Genomic DNA, 10,590 nt, shown 5'->3' with positions numbered 1-10,590 from the left:
TTTAGTTTCTGAATGAATCTGTGTTTTGAACGAATCGTGTGAACCAATGATTCAAAGACTCATTCATAAAGAGAGCCATTTACTTAATTCCTGAATGAATCAGCCGTTGGAATGAATGAATGACTCATAAAGACATTTACCGCCACCTGCTGGCAGATTTAGTTTCTTGTTTAGAGTATCATTTCATAATAATAATAATAATAAAAACATTAAAGGGATGGCTCACCCAAAAAATTTAAATTCTGTCATCGTTCACTCACCCTCATGTCGTTTCAAACCTTTCTTTTGTGGAACATAAAAGAAGGTATTTTGAAGACTGTTGGAAACAAAGCCGTTTTAGTTACCAATGACTTTCATTGTATGAACAAAAAATACTGAGATGTTTCTCAAATTATTTTCTTTCATGTTCCATAGTTTATGTTACGCTGTTGTAGCCTAAAAGTTTATGTGTAATAAATTTTATGTTGAATCAAAATATTTATTTCTAAAGCTACTATTTGTAACGTCTACTTGATATTTTCTCATTTAACACAAAAATAGCTTTAAATAATCTTTTGTGGGTATTTTCAGTCAAATTTATTTTGCAATTAGATTAATTAATCGACCGACAGCCCTAATATATATACTCTATATATATATATACCTGAATCAGTATGTAAATTAAATGTTACTTTCCCTGCGAAAGAAAAAAAAAATACTGATGCAGAATGCACATTAACAATATTTAAATTTTTGGATTTTTATATAAAATTCTGGTCAACCAAATACAAATCTTCCATAGACTTGCATTAAAAGAGCAGAACATGCCAGACAGCAACGGTTGCTATGATAGTATTAGTAATGCTAATGTTTAAAGGCAGGTCAATTCCCCAGTGTTTACCTCTACCATAAATATAAACATGCTAAATATATATCAATTACAAAAATCACTTTATTACAGTTTATTTACAGCATTTTAAGAGAAAAAGTCACCAAGAGATACAAATATACAACTAACTCTAGAAAAGCATTAAATCTTTCACATCATAAACATCTAATTGCGCAGGTGATCTTAAAATCTTAAAAATTTGACATGTCCTGATGCAAAGGTAAATAACATTTAGAATTGCTGTGCAAAAGGCTGGATCAAATAAGTGTCCATTAATATTTTAGTATGCATCATGATTGTCAAACCTCACATTTGTTAAGCTGCCCATGAGAACCACTTGAGTGTTTCAGTTTAAAAATGGCATTATTTTCACAGTTCAATTACATGGTTTAATCATCTCAATGTTAATCAGTACAGTTCCAAATAGTGAAAAGAATATATTATTAATCAAGTGGTAAAAGACATACTTTTATCTTTCATTTCAAATCATTCGTTGTGTATTTTTGGTACAAACCAAATAGGAAACTACATAATATAAAGTTGTTTAAAAACGGATTAAAAAAGTACTTATGGCATTAAAATCTCTTTTTATGTAGGACGGTGTTTTGGGGCAGGAGGTGTTTGGCTTGTGCGAGGATCAGTGTGTGTTTATCTCAGCAGCTGCACTAATACCAGTAGCACCAGAGTCCTGATGAGCACCATGACCCGGTCAGCCCAGATGTGACCCGATGCGCTCTTGAGCTGGACTCCTCCAACATGGTTCTGGATGAAGTTAGTGAAGCTGGATACTTTGGCATAGACTCCTGGTCGGTTTGGTTTAGCACAGCCGAGACCGAAGCTCACAATTCCAGCTTGCACCCAACTTCCGTCACTGATCTGACACACCAGAGGCCCGCCAGAGTCGCCCTGAAAAAGCACACATGCAGAAATATATAAGAACAGAAGGGCATCAGAAGGTCCATTGGTATTTTTATTTAAAAAATCATATGTTTTCCTCAAGCAATGCTCTCCTCACCTGGCAGGAGTCTTTGCCTCCTTGTTGGAATCCAGCGCACATCATGTCATGGCGGATGTCAATGTTCTCTGTGGGGTTTATCAGAAACATATCCTGACAAGTCTTTGAGTCAATGATTGGCACTTGGACTTCCTGCAACGCCCCAACGCCCTGCAGAGCAACTGAACAAGACATGAGAAACAACAAGATGAGTGCTTTTGTGTCTTTGTACACCAGGGGTCACCAGACTCTGTCCTGGAGGGCCGGTGTCCTGCAGAGTTTAGCTCCAAGCCTCCAACCCCAATTAAACACACCTGAACCAGCTAATCAAGGTCTTACTAGGTATACTTGAAACTTGCAGGCAGGTGTGTTGAGGCAAGTTGGAGCTAAACTCTGCAGGACACCGGCCCTCCAGGATCAAGTTTGGTGACCCCTGTTGTACACACTGAAGGAACAAGAATTTCTTTATGCACTGCTTGTAGCAATTGCCAATGTTTCACACAATATACATACACTACCAATCAAAAGTTTGCAATAATTACAATATTTTTTTTAAAGAAATCTCTTCTGCTCACCAATGCTGCATTGTTTGATCTAAATTACAGTAAAAACAGTAGTATTGCGAAATATTATTACTAGTGCTGTCAAACGATTAAATCGCATCCAAAATAAACGTTTTTTACATAATAATAGTAGTTTACATAATAGTGTTTACATAATATATGTATGTGTACTGTGTTTATTTATTTTGTATATATAAATACACACACACACACACACATTCAGTATATATTTTGAAAATATTTACATGTATATACATTTATATTATTATATTATATATAAATATGTTTCATATATAAACATAACATATTTTTGTTAAATATATACACAGGCATTTGTTTGCATTTATATATACATAATAAATATACACAGTACACACTCATATATTATGTAAACAAAAACTTTTATTTTGGATGCGATTAATCGTTTGACAGCACTAATTATTACTATTTAAAATTACTGTTTACTATCATAATATATTTTAAAGTGCAATTTATTCCTGGGATGGAAATGTAGAATTTTCAGCATCATTAATTCAGTCTTCAGTGTCACATGATCCTTCAGAAATCATTATCGATTACTATTGGTGCTTAATTATTAATAATGCTTCTTATAATTTTTAATGTTGAAAATTGTTTTTGTTGCTTAAAAAGTTTAGTGGAAACCATGATAATTTTTTCTGGATTCTTTGATGAATAGAACAGCATTTCTTTGTAATGGAAATCTTTTATAATATAATAAAAGTCTTCACTGTCACTTTTGATAAATTTAATGCATCCTTACAGAATAAAGGTATTTGAATCAATTCGTTTTAATTTATTTGAAATCTTACTTGGCCCACACTTTTGGTTTCCAAAAAATATATATATATTATAATATGAAGACATTGATAATCAGAAATGTTTCCTAAATATCAAATCAGCATATTAGAATGATTTCTGAAGGATCATGTGACACTGAAGACTGGAGTAAGCAATAAATCACAGTAATAAATTACATTTTTAAATATTTTGACATTTTAATAATATTTCACAATATTACTGCTTTTTTGTAAATTTGAGCAAATAAATGCAGCCTCGGTGAGCATTAGAGTCTTTGCACACAGAGTCCGAAATTTTTGCACGTTAAAAAATAAATGACCTCACATTGCATCACATTTACAAACTGCATCCGAAACGTTAATCTAAAATTAAAAAAAAATTCAGATCAGGTAAAATTTTCTGCGTTTTTCACATCCGTAGCAAGCATTTTGACTCAGTGTGCAAGCAAGGTTTCTGTGCGTGACGATGACAAATACGAAAAAACGCATACGAAAATTTCAGACTCAAAGAAATTTGTGCAAAGACCTTTATGCTCACCAGAGACTTAAAAAAATAATTCAATGACCCCAAACTTTTGAATGTACTGAACTTTAATGACCTTAAGAAGACAAACATTTTCAGTGAAAATGTGCACCATAAATTTGCATCAAGATATTAAATAGCAGAAATGAACAATATATCGGAACCTCATCAGTTATCAGTCAATTGGATATTGAGTTGTGCATACTCATATGCTCCATGTTTACATTTAGACCCCATTTGAAATCATCCAACAAGTCTATTTTCAAGCAATTCAATATAATTCAGCCACACCATTTCCCTATTGTTTCACAATAAATAAAATAGCAGTTCTTTAACATCTTTAATTTTACGTGTTAAGATATCTTTGCGGTCATCTAACACACTTAATCTTTATAATAACAATAATACATGTAATCTTTAGCAAATCTCATAATGACTTTCCATTCACATTGTTCATTTCATGTTAAAATAATGTTGTGAGGCCTATTTCACTTGAAGCATTTAAAACAAGTATTGTTTAGTATTTTTTTTTTATTATTATTTATCTGCTTATACACACTACTACTACTGAATGTAATGTCACTGTAATTTCGAAGTTAAATACATTTAACATCACAGCTTGCGCATGGATGAAATTTCAGACGCCTGTAGTGTGGGTTTCTCACTCACCTCCATCTCTGATGTCACCCCATCCACTGATCATGCACCTCATGTCGCTGCTGAACTCCACATTGGCATATGGCAGGCAGATAGGCTGAATGCGGTCAGACCACCTGACAGCTGTGGCCAGCTCCACTAAAGCGATATCCTGACCCTGCTGAGGGTCTGTGTAACCCAGAGGAACCACCACACGGCGGACCCTATGGCTGGTCTCGTCTGGGTTCCAGCCGTTCAGCTGCTGCCGGCCCGCGTAAACCATGTAAGAGGAGATGTCATTAGGGCTGGACGAGGAAGAGAAATTGATATATATATAAAAAGCTGAAAAATAAGCAAACAAGGATTATATGGGTGTTGAAAAAAAGGTGTAAAACTTACTTGGGAAAGCAATGTGCAGCAGACAGGACCCAGTTCTCCGAGATGATAGTTCCTCCACACACATGTCCTTGACTGTCAGTCTAAACACACACATCAACCAGACATCAGGAGGATATCGAAAAAAAGAAACCAGATTTGACAGACAATTCAGAATGTATCCTAAACCTTGACAATAAAATACTTAAAGGTTTCACTGATATCTGGATTCAGCCGAGATTAAAAGGCTTTTTGTTTAAAAAAAAAAAAAAAAGGGAAAGGAGAAATCTAAAAAATAGATGTATATATTGTGGAAAAACTGCAATAAGGAATTAAAAATGTGTAGTTCACCTTGCAAATTTAAAAAGGTGATAAACAAATATATAGCTCATAAACAACTTGTGCATAAAGTACTTGAAACAATTGTATGAATTTAATATAAAAAGTGTAATTTTCAGTTATCTATAAAGGTCTCAATACATTTTTGTCTTTTATTTTTTTTAATAGCTCACCCAAAAATACGTTGAGAATGTATTCACCTTCAGGCCATTCAAGATGTAGATGAGTTTGTTTGTTCATCGGAACAGATTTGGAGAATTTTAGTAGTACATCTCTTGCAGTGAATGGGTGCCGTCAGAATCAAAGTCCAAACAGCTGATAAATCATCACAATAATCCACAAGGATGATGATGCAACCTTTTTTTATTATTATTATAAGCCATTGCTTCTGGCCATAATTCATAATAATGCTTTCTCCAGTCAAAAACTACCAATGTATTTGTTTAGAACTGTTCTAAACTTATTTTCAACTTGTAAATGGTGCTTGATTTGTGTCTATCTCTCTCCCGATTCGGACGAGACAACTTTTTCACTAGAGAAAACGTATTATGCATAGAGGACTTGTCTGAAGTTTAAAAACATCTTCATGATGGATTTCTTACAAACACACAGCTTTTCCCTTCACATGTCATTAATTGATGGACTAGTTGTGTGGATTATTTGTAACAGTACTATAGTAACGGTAATATAGATTTTAATGCCATGTCAGCATCAGGCTATGTTCCAAAACTGAGTTACAAAAAATACACAACTTGCTTAAATACAATATATATAAAAAAAAAAACTAAAAGCAAAAAAGAAAAATACAGCAATTAAGACTATACAAGATGTTTTACATTTACATATGATATAAATTGTAAAACCTTTCCTGGTTAAATCAAAGTTAACAAGTCCTTAAGTGAGGATTGCTTGTGGATTATTGTGATGTTTTTATCAGCTGTTTGGACTTTCATTCTGACGGCACCCATTCACTGCAGAGCATCCATTGGTGAGCAAGTGATAGAATGCTAAATTTCTCCAAATCTGATGAAGAAACAAACTCATCTACATCTTGGATGGCCTGAAATTTTCAATTTTAGTCAGTTTTTGTATATTTTTGTAAAGATTAAATGTGAAAGTGGACATGACACTTATTTAAAAAATGGTAGGTAAAATAAGCTAAGGCTTCAGCCTACACCTTTTCTGTCAATATGTACAATTATGAATAATTATTATAGAATTGTATAGAATCTTGATGATGATGATGATTTTTCATTCAGGGCAAACATTTTATCAGGTTATGCATTAAACTATGATCTCTGTGTTGTTCGACTGAGCTACAGGAAAGTATTCTCTGTAACTAAAGCCTGTGAACTCTGCCTCAGTTTTCCAAAACTTTAGTTTCATAATGGCTGCCATTCTTACCTGAATATCCACCTGCCAAGGCCACGCGCCTTCCGACGCAGCGGAGCCTCCGACTATCCTGTTCAGCAGTTGTGGCCGACCACATTCTGAGTCAAACACATTGATTCTGGTGATTTGTTTGCTTTACTCTCATAAACCAATTCACATTTTAAGTATATACGGATAAGATAACGCTTGAAGTGTTTATTTTAGCTGTTATGTTTCCCTCTGACAGACAAACACAACCCTAGTGCAAATTAGATCAATTTCTTACCTTGAGCCTCGCCCATCCAGAACCCTGAATGGCGCCCAACATAAAACAAAACAATGAAGTTACAGTCCTACATTAATTGTTAATACGCTAACAAATTTTTTAATTTTTTTTATAAAGAAAAACATTGAAGTTATGCACCTACCAATCAGCATGACGAAGGCAGTCCGAATACAGGAGGTGTACCGCATCCTATCAAAATAACGTTACCTTTGCTCCAGGGACTTAAGAAAACTTCAACTTCGTTTAGAATTCAGACGCAAATCTTTAAAACGAATATGTTTCTAGAAATAATCACTTCCTTGTTCGACGAAGTCAGGAGAACTGAAGATCAATACTTCGGTAGTTTCGCTCATGGAAAAAAAACTAGCTTCCCGTGATCTTTGTTTTTTTTTTTTTTCAAACGATCTGTCTACCTTTACAACAATGACCAATCAGGAGCGTTCGTCCCGCCCTCAATGAGCACAAACCCCGCCCACTCGTTCACCTCTAGCAGTTCTGGTTTCTCTGTTTTGATTCGGGGACTTTGTCCGAGAATGTGGCAGGTCAAGGTGTTTGCAGTGTACTAATGAATGCAGGTTTCAAAATATAAGCTCTAAGTCAATCATTTGTGTGATTTGAACAAATTAGTAAGGCTTCAAGGTTTCTACCTTGTTCTGCGGCTTTGTTGAAAAGTGGTTGATTTAATTGTTTCCCATTAAAAAGCTGCTAAATTACTATTGTGTGGCATATGTCATCTAACTACTAAATACTACTGTGTGGGTTGCAGGGACTTTTGTAAACAGGTTTTAACAATCAGTCCCTTTTTTTTGCATGCACATGACTGAGAAACATGCATAACAGGTTCAGTGTATCAGTGGCCTTATAATGCCTAGGATGTTATCAACAAAGAATAAGTGCATTTATTTTGTGATCATGAATTTGTGATTTTGTGGTGGTCACATGCTGAAGTGTTAAATCAGTCAGGATTTACACTACAATAACCAGTGCAACCAGTGTAATCTTAAATCTTCAAAAAAATACATAAAGTAAGTTGAAGTGAACTCAAAACGTCCTTGTTAGTTTAAAAACAGCTTTTACTGAAACCAAGCTGCCAAAATTACCCATTTTCTACTTAAAGAAGAAATGCCCCTTAAAGAGGAGTATTTTAACCAGAGGGCCAAAAACAGTGAAAGCATATCTAGTAAATATTATGACTGCTTTTGATGCAATTATTAAACAACATTAGAAGTGAACATCAGGAAACATAAAATAAATATTTAAAAATATTTGCCTGCATTCCATGGCTGGAATGGCAGTAAAAGAGATGTACAGAAAAGGTTGCAGTGAAATTAGCAGTTATTTTACACAAAAAGTTGAATTGGTAAAGGCACGGTTCACTCGAAAATAAAGATTCTGTCATCCTTTACTCACCCTCATGTCTTTCCAAACCTGCATGAATTTCTTTCTACTGTTGAACACAAAAGAAATTCTGAAGAATGTGGATAACCAACAGATGACGTTTTTCTAGAATTCAGTGGTTAACATCACATATTGAAGTCAATGGCTACCATTGGCTACAACTGTTTGGTTCCCCACAAAACTGTTCAACAGAAGAAAGAAATTCATACAGGTTTGGAACAAATTGAGGGTGAGTAAATAGGACCTTTCGCACCGCGGGACCTTCTGGGTAGTAACCCAACCGCTGGGTCAAAACAGCCCAATTGCTGGGTTTTTCCCTATTTTACCCAGCACTGGGTTGTATTTAACCCAGCATTTTTTAGAGTGTACCCGGTAAATTATAAACTTGCTAAATTTAATAATAGGATTTCCCAATTGCTCCTTTTGTCTATTATTAATAATAGATTAAGCGGACAGATGCTCGACGATAATCACTACATGACTCCGTGTTCACCTTCCTCTTCTGTTGAGCTGCTGCTGTGTCTCTGTCTCGGTTGTGTTCCTCTCGCTCTGTCCTCAGGCTCTGTGTCTGCTTTTACAGCACGACCGAAGGTGACAGGAACAGGGACAGGGACAGGGACAGAGAGGAGGGACGGGAGAGAGGATGCAGCGCGGTGTCGCCAGGGCAGCACAACACGACGGAGAAACCGCGGAACTGGACCATAGAAACGGAAAGAATGTGTTGAAGGAAGTCACCGTTCCACTAAAGTAGCACGACCACCGGTCAAAATCAAAAAAGACGGGAAAGTTTGTATTTTTGATTACCTGAGGAAGAAAGCTATTCATTCTCCTCAGTGAAGTGTTGCAGTTCGTCTCTCTGCCGACTGTCGCAGGATGAACTGCGCGAGTTATTTGATAAAGCTGCTCCGCTCGGCTTTGTTTTAAGGACTTGATGAATATTTGTCGTGACATTGTTGCTATGGTGACCATCTCTTCTCCCTCCACAGCCCCCTCCCGCCCCACTTTTAACCCCCAGCGCTAAAATAGAAAAGAGGTAGAGAGAGGGATGGAGAGATGGTGGGGTGAGGGGTTAGTTAAAAAAATATGCATGTCCTAAAGCTATATGTATCTTTGCAAGAAACATACACACACACGGACCCGCACGGTCACGTGATTGACTCATAAATACACGCATGCACGAGAATAACCGTAGTGACACATGCACAGTCACGGAGGCTGGTGAAAATGCACATCTGTACCACAACCCAAAATTTTGGTTAATATGTTATAATATGTATGATATAGTGCACATAGGCTATATCATGACATTAAAATACACAGTCAAAAGGTTGGACACTATGTTTCTTATGATTAAAAAAAAAAACTTTCTGATATAAATATTATGCTTTAATAATGATGATGATATGCCCCATTGTAAATAGCAAATAAATAAATATGCTTTAATAATAATAGTTATTATTAAGATGCCTCCTCAGATATAATAAATAAATAAAGACATCAATCTGTTTTAATACTACTACCACTTTTATTATTATTATTATTATTATTATTATTATGTTCACTCAGACACAAATAAATAACAAAATCAGTTTTAATACTACTACCAACCCACACACACACACACACACACACACACACACACACTGGTTTATTTATACCCTCATCCAACTCTCATTGCTCTCTCATTATTCTATCCTCAACATATAATTTATTGTGTTTATCACATTAAATATACATTAGTAATCCTGGGAAATCTTTGTGCTTAAATGTTTCAAAATGTTCAATTATGATCTAATGTATTCAATGAGAAAGGCCACATCAAATATAATTTAATCAGACTTAATTGATCTGAATTAACCCATAAAATTCCCAGTTTTCCCAGTTGTGGACATGTATTTTATTCTGTAGATAAACTAAAGAGATGGATTTTTGTTTTTTTAAAGTTAGTGACAGCATGCTTTATTTTCAATCACAATGAACACTGAAAGACAAAATTGCTCAATTGGTTTAGCTTTGTTTCATTTAATGAAACGAGTCTTTGAAATCTATCTAACGCAGAACTGTAGATTCCGTCATGCTGAAACAAACAGACTAAAATGAATGTGTTTTTAAGTTGTGAGAAGAAATGCAAAAATCTCCACTTCAGGAATGTCCAATGATCTCTCATTTTCCCTCCCAAATCCCACTTATCTTTTAACATGTGCAGGCTAATTAATATTAAACTCTGCTCTTTTCTGCCATTCCCCTCTTCTTCTTTTTCATTACTCCATTATCTGTAGTTTTTTCTTTTTGCTTCTCTCTCTCACTGGCATTAAGTTCAAACTTGACACTGATGTTGACTCGTTGTGTCACTCTTCTCCTCTCTCTGTCTCTCTCTCTCTTTAAGGGCAGAATTGCCTGCAGATGCATTTCTATTTCT

General features: G+C 35.1%; 1 protein-coding gene across 3 annotated transcripts; it reads right to left on the bottom strand.

Annotated features, from left to right (window-relative positions):
• Nucleotides 1-716: 716 nt before the first annotated feature.
• Nucleotides 717-7,183, bottom strand: LOC107719557 (serine protease 33-like). 3 transcript variants are annotated; one of them, XM_016527011.1, is made up of 8 exons: nucleotides 7,044-7,183; nucleotides 6,916-6,997; nucleotides 6,774-6,797; nucleotides 6,521-6,606; nucleotides 4,802-4,881; nucleotides 4,436-4,707; nucleotides 1,884-2,044; nucleotides 717-1,774 (listed from the first exon to the last, which is right to left on the bottom strand). In XM_016527011.1, the coding sequence occupies exons 2-8, from the start codon at nucleotides 6,959-6,961 to the stop codon at nucleotides 1,517-1,519; spliced, it is 927 nt and encodes a 308-aa protein (XP_016382497.1). In that variant the 5' UTR covers nucleotides 6,962-6,997; nucleotides 7,044-7,183; the 3' UTR covers nucleotides 717-1,516. The 3 variants fall into 3 exon arrangements, with proteins under 3 accessions (XP_016382497.1, XP_016382489.1, XP_016382505.1); XM_016527003.1 differs by having other exon boundaries at nucleotides 6,916-7,183; XM_016527019.1 differs by having other exon boundaries at nucleotides 6,981-7,183.
• Nucleotides 7,184-10,590: the final 3,407 nt, after the last annotated feature.

This window comes from Sinocyclocheilus rhinocerous, unplaced genomic scaffold (assembly GCF_001515625.1).
Source record: "Sinocyclocheilus rhinocerous isolate Xijiao unplaced genomic scaffold, SAMN03320098_v1.1 scaffold792, whole genome shotgun sequence".
NCBI classification, from domain to species: domain Eukaryota; kingdom Metazoa; phylum Chordata; class Actinopteri; order Cypriniformes; family Cyprinidae; genus Sinocyclocheilus; species Sinocyclocheilus rhinocerous.
Note: the sequence above shows the minus strand (reverse complement) of the source record. Positions and strands in the feature narration are given on the sequence as shown.

Coding starts and splice junctions, on each gene's coding strand:
- LOC107719557 (XM_016527003.1), bottom strand. CDS start 6,961: ATGCGGTACACCTCCTGTATTCGGACTGCCTTCGTCATGCTGATTG. Junction 6,607..6,773: donor CTGGATGGGCGAGGCTCAAG/GTAAGAAATTGA, acceptor TGTTTGACTCAG/AATGTGGTCGGCCACAACTG. Junction 4,708..4,801: donor GCTGCACATTGCTTTCCCAA/GTAAGTTTTACA, acceptor TTCCTCGTCCAG/CCCTAATGACATCTCCTCTT.